Source organism: Heteronotia binoei, chromosome 1, assembly GCF_032191835.1.
Source record: "Heteronotia binoei isolate CCM8104 ecotype False Entrance Well chromosome 1, APGP_CSIRO_Hbin_v1, whole genome shotgun sequence".
Lineage (NCBI taxonomy): Eukaryota > Metazoa > Chordata > Lepidosauria > Squamata > Gekkonidae > Heteronotia > Heteronotia binoei.
The window spans coordinates 98,653,607-98,673,335 of NC_083223.1; the positions used below are offsets into that span (position 1 = coordinate 98,653,607).

Sequence of the window (19,729 nt, forward strand, 5' to 3'; positions counted from 1 at the left end):
CTGGCATTTTATGTTTCCACCACTGTACATTTTGCATTTCAGTAGTTTGCCATTAAATTTCTGCCACAAGATCCAGGGGTAGTCAGGGCCAGCCCAGCCACTAGACAAACTAGGTGACTTCCTAGGGTGCCCCCATGTGACTTGGTGATGTTATCAGTGCAGGGGGGGAGGTGCCAGATGTTAGCCTTGTCTAGAGTGCCAGACAGTCTAGGGGCAGTTCTGGGGGTAGTTTATGGGCATATCCAATGATCGCCTGAAAGAGGCCACAGAAAGAATTTTGGAATGAAATGTAAAAACTTCTGTCCTTCTGGGCAGAAATGTCAAAATTCCTTTTCACCAACAGTATGATTCATACTCTCTTAGTCAATGTAAAGGAATATGACATAGGTACTGTCCTCCTTCTCAGACTGTGGCTATGATAAACAAGTAGCAATAGTTTCCTTTCTACCGACATGGCAGTCTGAATGGTACAGAAATGGTTAGAGTGCTGGACTAGGATCTGGAAGAACCAGGTTTGAATCCCGACTCTGCCAAGGAACCTTTCTGGGTGACCTTGGGCCGGTCACACATTCTTAGTCTCATCTACCTGATGTGAAGGTAACATGGAAAGAGAATGATGTAAGCTGCTTTGGATCCCCATTGTGGAGAAAGGTGAGATATAAATGATGTAAATAATTTCCTCCTGAAGATGATGTGGAAACAAAACACAGCACTTTGAGAAGCTAGGAGAAAATACTTTCAATATATCCTCAAGCTGGATATTCAGTTTCAAAAAAGCCATGGTTCTTTAGTTATATTCTCACTTTTCACCCAAATTTCCAAGCATCATCAAAAGTACTAGATATTCTGAACACTCCACAAAGTGTTTACAGTTTATACCTAGAAAAAGATGGCTTCCAGGACAGCTTCATGCTCACATTCAACTTTGCAGAGAAAACTCATGAAGCTTATTGCTCAGTATGCTACTTAGGCCAAGAATGGTGGGATTAACAGATGAAAGAAATAACAGATAAAACAGCCAGGAAACACAGAGATTCTAGGAAAAGAGTATGGCTAATTGTCCTGGAATAGGATGTTCTCCTGTCTTTCTGTTTCTACATAAAAATGTCAGCATTCTGGTACAAGACTGATTTCTTTCTCCTCCTACTCTCCAAAATACCCTGGAGGAAGGAAAGGGTGAGAAACAGCCTCTGGCTTCACAGCCCTTTCCTGTTCTAACAGGTGCTTTTGGCCACAGAAGTTGTAGCTCTAAGCAGGAGAGAAGCCTGAGACAAAGAAGTATTGTTTTAGAACTGAGAAGCCCCTCTTCCACCAAGCTAATCTCACTGTAAAGTCTGCACATACACCTTAGAATACCCCAACTCATTTCTTAAAACAGCATAACAGCATTGTAGAACTGGATATACTATATACCCATCCAAAGTGAATGTACATATAATCTCAAATTAAGCTTGTTGGAGGAAATGATAGCACAGCCATGCACGGCCTGTCAAACTTGCGCCTCCAAGCCGGCAGTACTCCCACTGAAATCAATGCAACAACTATATGCACAGATCTGGGCAGATTTGCATCTTAGAATTCCAAACTTGTATTAATGCCTAGCAGTTATTTTTAATCAAAGGAAAGACTACTTAACTCTACGGAGGAAAACAGCACAACCAGATAAAGTGCTGTCAAATGCTCAGAACTGCAAGAGAACTGTTATATGCCCAATTACTGCAATTATACATAGGAATTGTACAAAAATCAGGTATGATTTTTCTCGTTACTTCTGTGTGCCAGTTTGCACACCAGTGTACATTCTACATATTGTGTGGCTTGGCAGTAACGGGTTTATGCATGCCTGCCCACACTACCCACAGAACCATTTGAACAAACATTTATTTATATATGTGCCTCACCTACATGTCCTGTCCACCTCCTTCTGGTAGATGGATCATGGTTCTGGCAGGCAGGACAAATGTGCTACAAATCCATTCTCACAGCACAGTTTACCTGCAATGAGCAGGCCTGCAGGAGTCCAGGACTCACCCTCTGCAACCTATTATAAATGCAACCTATGCATTAGGCCTGAGTGCAAAATCACCGTCTCTCTTACATCTTTCAGTTAATGTATAGCCCTGTTCACAAAGCATATTGAGTCCGTGTTAAACTGACTCGGTTCTGTTCTGAATATCTTTGTTCCGGATATTATCAATCAGACTGCCATACTGCAATTCGAATCACTCTGCGGTGAAACCGTCTTCTCCCATCCACACGACAGCACCATGCTGTTCTTTTTTCTTCCACTATTATGCGCACGTGTGCACTGTGCACATTGTACACATGCGCATAGGTGAAAACATCATGTGGTTATGCAGTTATGCGCATATTGCTAAGTAGTACCAAAAAATGGTGACCGTAAACCGGATGTCTGAGGCTCCTTTTGCTCTGGGACAGCCTTTAGACATCCGGAAGTTGGTTAATATCGCAGCAGAACTATCCAGACAGAGAAAACTATGAGGTGAAACCAGAGAACTCAAAAAACACCACAAAGGAGCAGGTAACAAAATAATCTGGTTCCAAGAAGGACTGGGGAGGGAGAAGGGCTACCATGAGTTAATACCGGGAGGCAGCTGTCTAATCAGTCACTTTAAATCCTAAAGGAAACAGCAGTGACATCTGATTATATTGTGTGTCTGAACAGGGCCTATGTGACTTAACAACAGTTGATATGGAATCTGAGAATGTTTCAAGGAGAAAAATAATATACTACTCAAGGCAGTGGCTAAATTTAACTTCCTATTGTTTATGTGTTCAGGGGAGGAAATTCAAGCCAGTATCTTTTTTTAAAAAAACAAACCTACTATCTATAAACACACTAAGTTCCTCCACAGATTTAGACACTAAAGCTGCAATCCTAAGGACACTTTCTTAGGAGTAAGTTCCAATGAATAACATAGGACTTACTTCTGAGAAGTCATTTAGGGCTTCTAAGGCTGATAACAGACGGGCATTTCGGAGCTGCTTGGAGGCGTCCCTAATTGGGACGGCCCAAAACGAGCTACCCTGGAGCCTCCCCACACTCACCCACATGCTACTCGTCTCTGGTCTGCACGGCTGCCGGGCGCCTCCACACAGGAAGGTGACCGGGAAGCCGGATTCCTCTTTGTTCCCCCTTGGGGGGGGGAGCGCTGATGTGCACGAGTGCTCCAGCGCTCTCATTGGGTCCTTAAAAAAAAAAACCCGGACACAGCTTGGGGCAACTTGACAGATCCACACTGCCAAGACACCTCACTTGTGCTCTTCCCTTCCAGACGGCCGGGAGGCGACTACCAGCCGTCTCAAATATTTGCTTCCACTTTCAAAGTGGCTGCTTTTCGAGCTGGATGGAGCGGTCAGAAGAACAGGGTGAGTGCAGGCTGGGGACGCCTGGCAGATGTTTCTGTGTGGAGGGATAAGTTGGGCCGACTTCAGAGGTGTCTCTGAGTTGGCCCAAAGTGCCGGTCTGTAATCAGCCAATAAGTCTGATGTCTCAGATTTAATAAAATGTTTATATATTGTTAAAATGACAAAAAAAATCTATGTGCCCAGTTTGTTACTAAATTTTTTCTACTTAGAATCCGTCAAAACTATGTGTAAAAACAAAAACAAAGCATTACAAGTTTCCATAAAATATATGTAAACTGATTTTGGTCCAAACAGTTCAGCATCTTCAGTGATTTTCTTTTTAAAAATTGTAACTTCTTCCTAGCAATATATACAAAAATAGCAAAATACTGTCTTTATAAATATATTTATACTTTGTATCATTAAATATACAGCCACTTCATAAAGTTTACCTTTGAGAAAAATAAACACTGTTAAAATTAAAGGTGGGAAAGTAACAATTCCTCAATCAGCATGGCCCCTCAGTTATTCTTCTCATGCAACTCTGACTCATGTCAGTGGAGCATGCTGAAGCACAGCTCTTGGGGGATTGGGCCCCAACCCACAGCAGTACCAGACACACACACCCCAGTAAAAACCTGCCAAGGAAAAATTCCACAAAATGTACTTAATTCAGTAGCAGTTCTGCTCTCTTATTGCCAGCTACAAGGCATTTAAAACTATAAACAGTGTATCAAGAAACTAAACAGTTCGGTTTGGTTAGAGAACTAATTTTATAACCTAAAATTTCACATAATTATTAGCAGCTAAGGTAGTCTGATAGTATCTAAAAAAAAGATCCACAAATAAGAACATTTCCAAATCAGAACACCATGAACCTTTTTAAACTCATTCATAGAAATTAAAACTACACTTATAAACTCAACTGAAACCATGTGGGAGTTAGGAATGTGTACAGAAAATAAGACAACATGAAACCAAGTGAGACAAAAACATATTGGGGGAAGTCCTCCTTTCACTTTGGAGGCCATATTGAGTCTTTAGTGGAAAACTTTTGCCCTATTAGTGCATGTAACCATCGGAGAGTCACAAAGCATTTTAATGTGTTACAATACATGGACTGGAGGGCTAAATCATAATCACCTCCTTTAGAACAATCAAGTATGCACTCTGCTGCGGTTTGCATTCTGCAGGATCAGTGGCATTTCTCTTGGATGTTCACAAGACTGGCAGTTGATCGTATCCGCTTAGCTAGAAGGAGAAAAACAAAATTGTTGTTGCTTTTAAATCCACAAAAGCAAGGCTTTTCACTTTGGTTGTTTGGGCATATGGCAGCCAAACAACAGCTCCAGCAACAGGACTATTTCCACATACAAGAAACAGAGAAAAGGCAGATTAAAAACTTGGAGCTAATCTATACTTGCAACCAGGTCTTTTTTTTCTGAAAAAAGAGGTGCCCGAACTCTCAAGAGGGCAATGAAGGAGAAACACATGAACTTTTAAAAGTTTTTTTTGAGACTTTTGTTTCCATAAAGAGGTTCCAGAAATGTAATCTGCCGCATTCCCCCAGAAAAAAAAAAGCCCTGCTTGCAACAGAATCACATGATACAGCTCTTCCTGCTGTATCACTTCATGACTATAGGAAGAGTCCTGAGCCAAACATGCAATGGACGATCATTCTAAAGAGAAAGGCGATTACAGTAAATGCTAGAGGGAGGAGTGACATGCTAAAGATTTTTAATCTGGTTCCAGCATATCTTTAGGTCTCAGACTTTTTCCACCCTCCCACTGACCACTGCACACTATTATGCAGCTCGGACATTCTGTTCCAAGATGAGACAAATGCAAAGAGCTCTTTAATCCCCTCTGATGTAGTGCAAAGAGCAAGAGAAGTTTTAGCAAAACTCTTCCCTTACTACAGATTTTACTCCTGTACATTAAGCCAGAATACTGGAACACGGCAACGTACAACTGAGCCATCCGAAGGAGGCTCTAGTAAAGCTCGTGCTACAGTTCACCCCAAGGGAAAGAAGAGGGGAAAGAGCCCTTGGCCTAGGTCTTAGCTTGCAGTTAGTGGGGAGAACCAATGCTGCTAGACTGTCAACATGCTCAACTGAAAACATGATCATTTTTTTTTAAATCAGCTGCTGATCAGAGTCATACAATCCTCTTCACTTCTGGCCTGAAGGGCTTGAAAAATCTAGCTGCACTGTTTGCAGCCCAGATCCCCAAGCAGTGCAGCTGTTGTGCATTTTATAGCTAGTGTCCTTTCCTGAAGGGCTCTTGGGCACCATCCATCAGCAATTTTAACAGAAAGAAGTCTCTGGAAAATGATACTTACGGAGAATCAGGATTCGCTTTTTCTGCTTCGAGTGAAGGAAGCTACTCAGGTAGAAAATAACAGGTAAAAAGAGAATGAATGAAGAAACAGCAGCCACTGACACCGTGTCACTGAAAGTGAGAGAACAATTGAAAGTCCTGCTCCAAAGCTTCCGTGTGATGTTCATCTAAAAAAGGAGAAAACATAGAGGTTTATTGTTGCTGTTTTAAAAAACTACTTGCCAACCAGAGCCACATGCAAACACCAATGGGTTCAAGGCTATCATTCTGCTGCTTTACCACTTATGGTTTTATTCTGATCGGTTTGTCTGATGGACAGAAGAATCATGGAATCACAGAGTTGGACGGGGTCATACAGACCATCTAGTCCAACCCCCTGCTCAGTGAAGGATCAGCCTAGAGCATCTCCACCAAGCATTCATCCAGCTGCTGCTTAAAGACGGCCAGTGAGGAGGAGCTCACATCTCCCTCGAAATTGATTCCACTGTTGAACAACTCTTACTGTAAAAAGGTTTTTCCTAATATTCAGCCAGTACTTTCCCACCCTTAATTTAAACCCATTATTGTGAGTCGTCTTCTCTGCTGCCAACAGGAACAGTTCCCTGCCCTCCTCTAAGTGACAGCCCTTCAAATACTTCAAGAGAGCAATCATGCCCCCCCCTCAACTGCCTCTTCTCCAGACTGAACAATCCCAAGTCCCTCAGCCTTTCCTCATAGGGCTTGGTCTCCAGGCCCCTGATCATCCTTGTCACTTTCCTCTACACCCACTGCATTCTATCCACATCCTTTTTGAAGTGAAGCCTCCAAAATTGCACACAATACTTAGGTGCAGTCTGACCAATGCAATGTACAGTGGGACTATGACATCCTGCGATTTGGATGTCAGGCCTCTGTTTACACCCCAAGATCGTGTTAGCCTTTTTTGTTGCTGCATCACACTTTCTGTTCATATTTAACTTATGGTCCACCCGTACCCCAAGATCTTGTTCACACACACTGCTACCCAGAAGTGCATCCAGTATGAATGTTCCTCATTTTTGTTACCCAGATATAGAACTTGGCACTTATCCTTGGCACTTATCCTTGTCCACTTTTCCAGCATGTTCAGATTTTGCTGAATTCTCTCTCTATCTTCTGGTGCATTCGCAGTTCCTCCCAATTTGGTGTCCTCTGCAAATTTAATGAGTAGCCCCTCCACACCCTCATCCAGATAACTGATAAAAAGTATTGAAAGGTGCCAGGCCCATAATTGAACCCTATGGCACCCCAATGGACACCTCCCTCCATTCAGATAAAATGCCATTGACAACTGCTCTAAATGCTGTTCTCCAACCAGCTCCCTATCCAACTAACTATCCTAGAGTCCAGTCCACAGTCCTCTAGTTTACCCATCAGAACATCATGGAAACCCTGTCAGAAGCTTTACTGAAATCCAGATAAACAACATCAACAGCCTTCCCTTGATCCAGAAAGCTCGTAACACGATCAAAGAAGGAAATGAGATTGGTCTGGCAAGATCTACTGGGGACAAATCCATGCTGACTTGTCCTTTAGACACTCACAGATTGATCCCTTTATTTATTTCTATTTATTTTATTTTAGTATATTTCTATTCCGCCCATTCCCCGTAGGGCTCAGGGCAGAGTACAACATAAGATAAAACAATAAAATACAATAAAAACATGTTATAAACAGACAACTCAACAGCACTCAGAAAATAAACCATAATCACATATTGCCCAGCCGTCTCATATCATGAATATCCCATAGAAATGGCAGATATTATTCTGTTTTATAGCACAGGTGACAGTGCTGGCAGGGGAGGCCAACCAGATCAAGAATAGATGCCTGCAGCCTCAATTAAAAGCCTGGCGGAACAGCTCTGTTTTACAGGCCCTATGGAAGGCTAATAAGCAAGGTAGGGTTTGGATCTCTGTAGGGAGCTGATTCTACCAGGTCGGGGCCAGGACTGAAAAAGCCCTGGCCCTAGTTGATGCAAGGCGGGCCTTTAAAATCTGCTCCAGAATCTTCCCTGGGACAGAGGTCAGACGTAGTTTCCTGTGTCATCCCTCCTCCCTTTTTTGAAAATTGGAGTATTATCTGCCCTCCTCCAGTCTTGTTGCACATCTCCCATCCTCTAAGAGGTCTGGAAGATGATGGACAAAGGCTCGGTGAGAGAGAGGGCCTTATCAGTGGCAGCCTCACAACAGTGGAACAACTTTCCTAGGGAGGCACACCTGGCCCGTAGCTACACCTTTGATCTTCAGGAGGCAATTGAAACAAGTTTTATTTAGGACTACATTTGTCTAATTTTTTTATCTATAGGCAATCCTACTTAGGGATTTTATATGTGTTTTTTTATAACTCTTGTTTTATTTATACTGTAAGTTTTCATGAGTTCCTCAAGGGAGACAGGCAGCTATAAATGTTTCCAACAAATAAATATCATTATGTATTTGATTGCTATTTTATGTGACTTATTTTTTAATGAATGTAATCCATCTTGAGTACTTGTTTGAAAGGCAGAGCATTAAAATTCTGAAAAATAAAAGCCTGCGAATAAGATAGCAGACAGCACTGAGATGGGTGCTGGTACAGTTTTAAAGGAATACTTACTGCATCTTCCACATCAATGCACAAATGAGATTGTTCTTCAGCATCATGTTTCTGACTGCTCTCTTGCATCCTCTTGTACAGAGCATTTAGGTTTTTATATGTCTCACTGCAGTTCTTGCACACTTGTGTGTAGTTGTTTACAAGACTGGCTTCTTGCTCCTAGAAGTAGAACCAGAAATTACATTTTTCCTCAGGGTGTGATTTTAAAGTAAACCTGATTCTTTTTTTAAATTGTATTGTGTGTATGCACACACCCATGCCTGGAAGTCATGGCGACTTCTTGGCAATTCCCACTGGGACACGGAGGACATTCAGAGAAGTGGCTTGACACAGCCTGCCTCTGCCTCCTGATATTCCAAGGAGGTCTTCCCCATCCAAGTACTTGCCAGGGTTGTCCATGCTTAGCTTCCAAGACCTGACAAGATCAGGCTTGCCTGAGCTATCCAGGTCAGGGCCAAATTAAACCTGATTCTGATGCATAATATAGATCAGGAAAACAGCATACATGTAAATTGTCCAAGCTGCTTTCCTTAGGCAACCTAATCAGCAGATCGGCTCATTTTCATGTGGTGATGGATGCTGGTGAAAATGTGTTCCCATGCATAAGAATGTTTAAAAAGCAGTTAAAATGGCCACAGATCTCTTAATTCTTCCTACTCTCTGGAACTGTATGTGTGGGATGGATTGAATCCATGTGGGTTTCAGAATCAAACTACATGAAACATTTTTTTAAAAGTCAAGTCAGGGTTTCCCTGACCCGACTTGCTAATCCCACAGCCAGGCACCAGCAAGTGAATCAAGCAAATGGTAATGAAGAAGAGTGGTGAAAAAGAAGAAACAAAAGGAAAAAGGGTGTGAGAGAACAAAAACAAATAAGCAGACAGCTATGCAGGATAGATCCACAGGGAAAGTACAGATATAATCTATATGATAAATTATTATATCAAGTAATTCTGATGTTTCAGGTAACAGTATCTCAGTGAATTCAAAGTACATCAGAACCATTTGTCCTGTTATTTCTGATAATAGAAGCAGATGGACAATAAAACATAACTTATTTCCCACAATGTTTCATAAAAGCCCTAATTCAGCAAACCTGTGTATCCCATCCAGAGCCTATAGACAGCTGTCAAAGGCAAGGATCTGTGAAGGCAAGACCCTTCCCCATAGCAGATGCTGGAACTGACCCAGCTGAGTTCACACTATTCAGCCACGGGATCTCATCCTACCTGGTTCCAGACTCTACATAAATATATGACAGGAAATAAAAGGGTGCTGTGTGTGTGTGGGTGAGAGAGAGAACTAAAATAGTGTCACTTTTATAGCAATTATTTTGCAAATGTGATACTTTAGGAACAGATACACAACAGCCTCCTTCAAAAAAGCAAATTGGAATACTGGTTTTCAAAAACCACTATTCAGAATCCTCTGCAAAACAAAATACACTAAAGATTACCTCTCCTGTTGATGTCTCACACTCTAAAATAAACATGGGAATGGAAATAATGGTAAGAAGGGGAGGATGTTAAAAGTACTTTTGCTGCACTGCTAATGTAAGTGCCTTGCATCATCTTAAAACAGGTAAGCAGATGAGCAAAGAAGAAACTAGGCAGAAAAGGCAAGGATGGTATGTGAGGGATACATATTGTACTAAAGAATGCGCTAAATAGAACCTTCCTGAAGAGGCTTATTTGGAGGTCTTTGGGTGAACTTCATTTATACGTTTTCAAGCTGCCAACAGATCCATTTCCTCCCCAACGTGCTATTCTTTTCATTTACCTCCTGCTGACAACACTTATTATTCAATAGCTATTGACTATTTCAGCATAAATGCAAAACATTTGTGCTAATGACTGTACATCAACAATAGGTGGTTTGTTTTTGTGTTACAGAAGCCATCACAACATCACATTTTAACATTTGATACTTTGATCAACAAAAGAAAAAAGATGTGCATGCAAATTATCTGTGTTTTTCCATTATCAGGAGCATGTTTGTAGACACAGGGTTCCTGCTAGGATCATCTACACACTCACAAAATTTTGAACGGTAACCAACATTAATAAATATTTAGCATAATAAGCACGATGCGTTAAGAACATTTACTGGGCAGTCATTTTTACAGAAAATAATGGGACATACTTTCAAAGAGTCTAACACTGAGGTGCATCTGTCAAATAAAGGCATACATTTATAGTTTTAGTTACATCTAGGGTGCAACAGGCTTTCATTAGCTACCTTTAGTTTTGCCACTGATTCTTGATTCAGAGAGGGCTATACTCATTCTTCAAACCATGTTGAACAAAGAATCCAAAATACCATGCAAGGTGCTGCCACTCTCAAGGGTGGTTGCCTTTGCGATTCTCCACAACCACCCCCATCCACTGAGGTGAAAGGCAAAACACTTTGCAAAGCGAACAAGAATTCCTAAGCACTCTGCAGTATAGATCCAAGATTAGATGGTTCTGAGATCTGTAGTGTGGAGAACTATGCTGAGCTGGAGACCCTCCAGAATAAGTTTAGAGCAGTGGCTGTACTTCCAGAGATGCTTAAGTCTGTATGTTCTGCAACATAGTTTACCGGATGGCAAAGCAACATCTGCCTAAGATTAATTTTAGAACTACCTTAAGAAGCTGGATGGGGATATATCCACTCGCTTTGGAGGAGTTAGTTTCATGAAGACCTAAAATTTTACATTTGTAAGCTGATCTAGACAGGATGCTATTATGCATGCAAAGGATTTGACAAAACTACAAACTTTCTCAGATGGTATACACTACTTAAAGAGGACTGTGTAACAGAATATGGACAAGAACGCACTTTTTCCCCACATCAGGTGGGCTTTTGAGCCTTTTATAGAAGTGAAGTTTCAATTTATGTCTTACACTTGTGGGACACACTGGCACACATCTGGCCATGTACTTCTGAAGTCTTATGGGCATGTCAATGTTTAAAAGAGAGGGCAGTAATTTGTCAATTCTCCCCTCCCAATGTGAATCCTCATTTTGCCATAATGTCATTCCCATGGGTCCACTGACTCCCAGGACCAGAATTCCATTGTGAGATGAATTTGTTAATTTTCCCTACCATAACCAAATGAGGAGGGTGCTGTCATAATATCAAATGGCTAAACACATTAAACGTGTCTTGATGGAGAATTCAAAGAAATGAGGAGGGAGGGTTACATCTTATGGGGCATGTTCAAGTTCTTCAGACTGCCTTTTTATTTTATCTAGCATACCCCAAATAACAGTTATTGGCCCTTCTTCTGATGTTGCTTGTTTATATGGTTTTAATTGAATTCTTTTGTCATTTAAAATGTATTGTTAATTGCTCAAAAGTTTTCATTTTTAATGTTCACCACATTGCAGATCCTGGGTGGGTAAAAACATGACATAAAAATGTTTTAAATAAATTCTAAACATATCATTCTTTGGATTGTGGTCATGGTCAATAATCCTATGCATACTTATCAGGCAAGGAAGCTTCAACAAACTCTGGTTACAAACTGAGAAGGACAGGTTTCTTACCTGTAACTGGTGATCTTCGAGTGGTCATCTGTGCAATCACACATATGGGTAATCCGCAGGATTGGCCCCGACCTCGGAGAGTTCAAAGCAATCTTGATCGTAGATCTGGCGCGCCTCCCACTTGTCCTGGGAGGAGGCAGCTACTGCGCATGCCTGGACAAGGGGGAGGTGCTTAGCCACTCAGTTTCTTCCCGCCGCCGGATAGGTGGAAATAACTGTGCTAACTAGCTTCCAGCAGCGGGGAAGGCTGGGTGGGTCTGTGTGATTGCACAGATGACCACTCGAAGATCACCAGTTACAGGTAAGAAACCTGTCCATCTTCTTCGTGGTCTCTGTGCATTCACACATATGGGTGATTAGCGAGCCATTTCTTCGGAGGTGGGTGCTGGATCTGTAAGAATATGTAAAGTTAGAGCGTAACGTAATGATAGTGGTACTCACAGTGGTTAGTCGAAGATCGACCGTAGCACCGCTTGTCCGAAGGAGGCATCTCGCCGGGCACGAACGTCGAGAGCGTAGTGCGAGGCGAAGGTAGATGTGGAGGACCAGACGGCTGCGGCGCAGATGTCCTCTATAGGGATGCCTTTCATGAAGGCGGACGAGGTAGCCACGGCTCTGGTTGAGTGGGCTCGTATATGTTGAGGGATGGGTTGTTTTGCCAGCTGGTAGCAGAGTTCGATGGCAGCAACAATCCATTTGGAGAGTCTCTGAGTAGATATTCTGCTGCCCTTATCATGGGTAGCGTAGGTGACAAAAAGTCTAGGGTCTTTACGGATTTGGCGGGTTCTGTCTATGTAGAAGGCTAGGGCTCTCCGTGCATCCAGGTTGTGGAGCGCCCTTTGTCCCGCGTCCGCGGGGTGCTGGAAGAAGGCTGGTATAGTGGACTGTCTTCCTAGATGAAAAGGAGAGACGACCTTGGGTAGAAAGGTCGGGTCAGGTCGGAGGATCACCGTACTGTTATGAAATATCGTATACGGTGGGTCTGCTCTGAATGCGCAGATGTCACTGGCCCTCTTACCTGTGGTGAGGGCCGTAAGTAATGCCGTCTTCCATGACAGCAGGTGTAGTGGGATGGAAGCCATGGGCTCGAAGGGCGGTTTCATGAGTTGGCTCAGGACTAGAGACAGACTCCAGGTGGGTAGAACTTGTTTGATTGGTGGGTGTAGGCGAATGATGCCCTTGAGGAAAGCTCTGGTCGCATGGTGAGAGAATACCGTTGTGCCATCGATGCGGGGGTGGAAGGCAGAGATGGCTGCCAGGTGTACCTTCAGGGAAGAATACGACAGACCCGCTCTAGAGAGCGTTAAGGTGTAAGTTAGTACCTGAGGTATAGTGGCATAGTTGGGGTCGAAGTTGTGCTGTGAGGCATAGTGTGAGAAGCGTTTCCACTTCAGTAGATAGGATTTCCTAGTAGATGGTTTTCTGGAGTTCACTAGGACCTGACGGACCTCCGGGGGGAAGTCTAGAAACTGATTCTCCAGGCTGTTAATTTGAGCGATGCCGGGTTGTGGTGAAGGACCCTGCCGTCCTGTTGAGAGAGGAGATCCCGTGTTTGAGGGAGTTGGATGAAGGTGTTGTTGGACAGGAGCAGCAAGGTCGTAAACCAGGGCTGGCGGGGCCACCATGGAGTTATGAGGATGCAGTTTGTGTGGTCTACCTGAATCTTCTGTAGAACTCTGGTGATAAGTGGAATGGGGGGGAAGAGGTAGTGGAGTGTTCCGTTCCAAGTTTGTAGGAAGGCATCCCCCCTGGAGAGGTGGGATGGAGGACCTCTCGTGTAGAAGCGGGTGCATTGGGCATTTGACGGTGAAGCAAATACATCTATCTTCGGTTGTCCGAAGATGCTGAAGATCTGTCGGATGTATCGGCTGTTGATGGACCACTCGTGGTTGTTGGTAGAGTGGCGACTCAGGGCGTCTGCCTGGGTGTTCTCGACCCCTGGTAGGTGTACGGCCGTGAGGAAGATGCCCTGGCTTATGCTCCAATGCCACAGTGCCAGGGCTCTCTTGCAGAGTCTGACGGAGGCGGTGCCGCCCTGCCTGTTGATGTAAAAGACTGTGGCGATGTTGTCGGAGGTGATCTGGACGTGCTGGTTCCTTAGCGATGGGAGGAAGGACCGCAAAGCCTTGTGCACTGCGATGAGCTCCAGGCAATTTATGTGGAGAGAGCGTTCGTAGTCTGTCCACTGGCCCTGCACCGTGAGGTCTTCCAAGTGGGCTCCCCATCCCCACTTGGAGGCATCTGTGGTTACAATCACCGAGGGCGGTGTCTGCTTGAATGGCATGCCCTTGTAGAGGTGACGTTCCTTGGTCCACCATTTGAGGGATGGCACAATGTGTAGTGGAAGGGTGAGTAGTGTGGATTGATGTTGTGTGTGGGGGCGAAAAGTCCTTACGAACCACATTTGGAGGGGACGCATGTGCAGCTTCGCAAACCGCAGAACTGCTGTGGTTGCTGCCATGAGGCCTAGCATTCTCTGGAAAGTGAGCGCTGTTTGGGAGCGCTGGGCGATGATAGTGTTGGCCAGTGACAGTATGGCGAGTGCCCTGTCCTGAGGTAGAAAAGCCGTTTGCGAGAGCGTGGAGATGTCTGCTCCTATGAATTGAATCCTCTGGGTAGGGACTAGTTTGGATTTTGAGAGGTTGACTAGGAGGCCTAAGGTGGCCAGGGTGGAGAGAGTGGTCGAGACGTCCAGTTGTAGTTGCTCCCTGGAATGGGCGACGATCAGCCAGTCGTCTATGTAAGGGAAGATTGATATCTGTTGTTGGCGTAATGTGGCTGCTACTACTGCCATGCACTTGGTGAAGACCCTTGGTGCTGTGGAGAGGCCGAAGGGAAGGGAGCAGAACTGGAAGTGCTGCTTCCCTATGGCGAACCTGAGGAATCTTCTGTGATGATGATTGATTGTAATGTGGAAGTAGGCATCCTGGAGGTCTATGGACGCCATCCATGCTCGTTCTGGGATGAGCGGGAGGATTGCCTGAAGCGTGACCATACGGAATTTCTTGTAGGTTATGTGTAGGTTGAGTTTGCGGAGGTCGAGAATGGGTCGGAGTCCTCCGTCCTTTTTTGGCACCAGGAAGTACCGGGAGTAGAAGCCGGTGCGATGGTATTGGGGTGGGACTGGTTCTATCGCGCCTTTGTCCAGCAGAGACGCGATTTCTGTCTGCAGGGGTGCGGACGGGGGTGTGGTGAGGAATCGGTGGTGCCTTGGAGTGGAGGTAAACTCTATTAGGTAGCCTCTTTGAATGATGGCGAGGACCCAGGCGTCTGATGTTATGGTCCTCCAGGCAGTGTAGAATGGTTGTAGTCGTGTTGATCGGTTTGGCTGATGGAGGGAGACTGGACGGCTCGGGGGAGGGAGGTCAGAGAGACGGTTTGGATGTGGTTGAAGGTTTCTTGGTTGTTTGGCGTCTGTTTTGAAAGGAAGGTTTGGACTGCGGTGGTTTGCGCTTCCATGATTCCTGTTGCCGTGGGGATCTGGTCCCTTTGTATTGGCTGGACCTCCAGTTCCTTTGCCGATTGGATTGGGTCAGAGGTTGGGAGACTCCCAGTCGTTTCGCCCTTTTCCTGCCATCGTCTACTGATGTGAGGATGTCATCTGTAGATGAGCTAAACAGGCCAAGGCCATCAAAGGGCAAATCTTCAACCTTATATTTGATGTCTGGTTGGAGGGAGGAGGACCTGAGCCACGCGTGTCTGCGGAGTGCTATGGCTGAGGCCAAGGTTCTGGAGGAACACTGTGCAGCGTGACGGGCAGTGTTGATTTGCTGTTTGCTCACTCTGGCCATCTCTTGCAGGGTAGTGGTGGCTGACTTTTGGGATGCCTCGGGCAGGGATGGTACCAATGCGGCGAGGGAAGTGGTCAGGTTGTGGGTGTATGCGGAAAAGCATGCCATGTAGTTGAGGATTTTGGTTGTGGCTGTAGTGAGGGCGTAAATCTTTCTCCCAATCGTGTCGAGTTTTTTGCCCTCCCGTTCTGGTGGTACCGGGTGTCTAGTCTGCTTCGACTTCGAAGACGAATGCACAATGATCGAGTTCGGAGCCGGGTGGGTGAACAGGAACTTGGAATCAGGTGCGTGTATCTTGTACAGAGCTTCAACCCTCTTGGATGTTGGCGGTACTGATGCCGGTTTGTCCCATGCTTCTTTGAGTGTTTCTAGGAGGACGGGGAGCATGGGAAGAGAGGAGCTGGATGGAAGATCCGCATGCACTAGATCAAATACGACGTCCGAGACTCTGGGAGCGTCCGTATTGAGTTTCAGATTTAGCGAGCTTGCCATGTTTGCTACGAGGTCGAGGTAGGATCTCGGGCCCTCAGACGGTGATAGGTCTGCTGGCTTGGCTATGTCGGAGTCTGGGGATTGTAGGTCCGAACCCGAAGAGTGGTCGGAGTCGGAGAGTTCCTCCTCGGATCCGTCGTCGGTTCCTTGGTGCAGGTCGGGCTGAGGTGTTGTCTTGGGAGCCGCGTGTAAGGATCCCAGTGGCGATGGGAGTTTCGGTTCGGCGCCGAGACTCGTAGGGTCGTCATGGTGGTGAAGCGATTCGACCGATGCAGTTTGGAGTCTGTGTGTGTGATCTCGGTAGCGAGGAGACTCTTGGTAGCTGTGGTAATGGCGATCGTAGGAGGGTGATCGTCGGTGTCGTCTTCGGTTCCGTGGGGATGGAGACCTGGATCTCGATGGAGAGTAATAGTAGTGTCTCCCCCTGCGGTGGCTGCGGGAGCGTCGGCGGCTGCGGGACCTGGTGCGGCGGCGACTGCGGGACCTGGTGCGGCGGCGACTGTGGGACCTGGTGTGTCGGCGACTGCGGGACCTGGTGCGTCTGCGACTGCGAGATCGTGGTCTAGTCGGGAGAGCTCTCGGGGTCGAGGGTTCTCTGATGAGCGCGTGGGCGTCTATTGGCTGTGCGAGATCTATGAATTTAGTGGGGTCGAGAGGCCGGGTCCTAACGGATGCGGTAGAGTGCGTATCCAGCAGCTGGTCTGGTGGGGAATTCGGAATGGACGGCGACTTCGATGAGATGCGGATGATTTCCAACGGAGTGATTGACGGTGTTGCCGTCGACTTCGACGTCGGAGTCTTCGGCATCGATCCGGAGGCAGTGGCGCTCGGGTTCGGTGCCTTCGGTTTGGTGGTCGGGTTCGAGGCCGAGTCGAGAGGGCGGTTCTTGTGCTTTTTCGAGCTAACGCTACCCGTCGGGTCCGAGTGGGCGGAATCGGAACGGCGGCGCTTTTTGGGGTCGTCCGACTTCTTGGAGTGTTTGCCGGTCTTAGGCTTACAGGGACTCTGTGCCACGGAAGCTGCCGACTGCGTCTCTCCCACGAGGTGTGGGGAAGATGGCGCGGGTTGTTTTTGTCCGCCATGCGGCATGGCCGGTCGGAGTGTGGTTTCCATGAGGTGGCTCTTGAGTCTCGCGGCGCGGTTCTTGCGGGCCTGTTTGCCAAATTGGCTGCAGTGCACGCAGGAGTCTGGACGGTGGGCCTCTCCAAGGCAGAACAAGCAAAGAGAGTGGCCGTCGGACGAGGGGATTTTGGATGAGCAGCTGGTACAGCGTTTAAAGATTATCTTGTCCCTTCCTTCCATCCGCCCGGGGAGGGGGGGGGGGGAGGGAGGGGAAAGTCCAGAAAGAATAGTAAGAGAAGGCTTTTTTTTTTTTTTTTTTTTTATACGATACCAGGAGGAGTAGAAGATGAAGAATTGAAGCGAAGAGAAGGTAATTGTTGGAGATTGCAATGAAGAAGTTGGAGATCAACGAGGAAGGTGCGATCCGGTCGGCGGTAAGGAAGAAACTGAGTGGCTAAGCACCTCCCCCTTGTCCAGGCATGCGCAGTAGCTGCCTCCTCCCAGGACAAGTGGGAGGCGCGCCAGATCTACGATCAAGATTGCTTTGAACTCTCCGAGGTCGGGGCCAATCCTGCGGATTACCCATATGTGTGAATGCACAGAGACCACGAAGAAGATCACACTGTTCACAGATCAACCCTAACCAAGTTTAAAAACCTGTTCCCCTCACTGCCTAAATCCACTGTTGTCTCTCTCAGGGTTGTTTTCTTTCCAGTTTTATCAACAGTCTCTTATTCATTCTCAAACTTACTCTAAAAAACAGGTTATTATTATTCTCAAACTGTTAGTCACTAACTAAAGCTGTATGAGCAAAAATGCTTTGCAAACTCACCACTGAGCTGGGATTACACGGTAGCCTAAAAGAAAGCCAGCGAAAGCATTCTGGGGCAAAAGGATTGAGGCTTGCAGTCTTAACTTGAACATCACCTTCTGTGCAGTAAGCTCCATTGCACCCAAGTAAATCATTTAATTAAATCAAATTTAGAGTTAAAGCCAGTGTAACAGATACACAACCACACCTAAGGGCTACTTTTCCAGAAGGAAAAAAAAAATCAAATTTTCACAATACAAAAAGATACTGGATTAAGCATTACTATCTCCTATTCTGACATATTAAAAAACCAACTGTTTAAAATGTATCCAATTAACTAGGCCTGTATGGCTAAATCCATGCTATAACAAAATACCAAAAGACCCATGTAGTTAAATCAGGAGGTGACAAGGCCCAGAATAAGGAAGGAAAGTAATTTACTATATGCAGAGATTACACGACTCTTCCTATATAATTACCAACTATTGTGAGACCAAAACAGCACCATAATTGCATACGAAACGGAGGTGAACATTAATTAGAATGCATTTTGTTCTCTCAGTGGTGAACACCTGCGTTTTATAGATAATTGTTCTACCTGCTTAAACTGCATAAGAGTTTGGGAATTGTATTTGCCGCATCTTGCTCTGAAAAAAAGATGTTTTCACTACACAATTAGAGGGCTCAACTGTACCCCTCTGTAAACAGCATTAAGTACCTGAAGGTTATGTTCAAAGCATGTCAACGATGCATTGAATAAGGCCAGGAACATCACTGTACTATTGGATAAGCCTTCACTGTTGTTCTTTAAACAATCTGTGAAAGAGAAAGACAGGCATGTCAGTATATCCCCAGTGTCTCCTTCCAAAAGGTACCTTTAAAGCCAAGCGTTGTTGCCCCATTTTCAAAATCTTGCCCATGTTGCTTTTCTTCAAGTAAGGTCATGATACTCCTGTAATTCAGTGGGCGTTCTCATGTCATTTGAGGTTAGACAATTTGTGCCTGAATTAACTGACCTTCATGCTATGAAAAAAGAAATTGCGTTCATTGTGAAGTGGCTTGGAGCTACCACTGGGCTTTCAGGCAACACAAGTGGTGCTTCACCCATGAAGAAGCTTGGTGCAAACAGGCAGATCAAGAAAGGGAGGGGAACAAGTTTAAAAAGTATACTGCATTTTTAAGAACTGAGGCCAAAAATACACACAACTCCAAAAGTGGGAGGGGGGGCAGACCATAACCAGTTTTGCCTGCTTTTTTACGAGCATTTAAGCTACTTGTTGAGGACACCACCCTCCAAGTATCCACTAAGGAATCTCTACAGAAATAACTGCCCTTAAAAAAAAAAAAAATAACTATTCTTCTCTTTCAGGCTTTAGGAAACAACTATTTCATTTGCAGGCTCCTCAATCACAATCTAACATACAATCTCCAAGACTTAAATGAAGACTTGAATTTTTAAAGAGCAATAAATAACCATTGTACTTTTAGAAAAATCAGAATAACTGCAAACCCCTTATATACTTTAAACATACACATCCCTCCCCTCAATGTACTTGAAGTGGCCTACAAGACACTTTTCAAGTCAACTAAGATCATGAAACCATAGCAGCAGTACTGCACAGCAATTTGTGTGGTCTAACAGAGCACAGAAAATGAAATGGGTTAAGACTGGGCAGAAACATGTTGCCAGAGCCATTTTGAAACCGAACCCCAGAATA

The 19,729-nt window shown here is 45.1% G+C and overlaps 1 protein-coding gene across 1 annotated transcript in view; it reads right to left on the reverse strand.

Annotated features, from left to right (window-relative positions):
* Positions 1-3,759: 3,759 nt before the first annotated feature.
* Positions 3,760-19,729, reverse strand: part of OSTM1 (osteoclastogenesis associated transmembrane protein 1) — a 28,502-nt gene continuing 12,532 nt past the window's right edge. Inside the window, exons 3-6 of the mRNA XM_060237839.1 lie at positions 18,730-18,827; positions 8,326-8,484; positions 5,711-5,876; positions 3,760-4,620 (exon numbers count right to left, since the gene is read on the reverse strand). Coding sequence (XP_060093822.1) covers positions 4,565-4,620; positions 5,711-5,876; positions 8,326-8,484; positions 18,730-18,827 — 479 coding nt within the window. The 3' untranslated portion in view covers positions 3,760-4,564. The remainder of the gene's footprint in view (positions 4,621-5,710; positions 5,877-8,325; positions 8,485-18,729; positions 18,828-19,729) is intronic.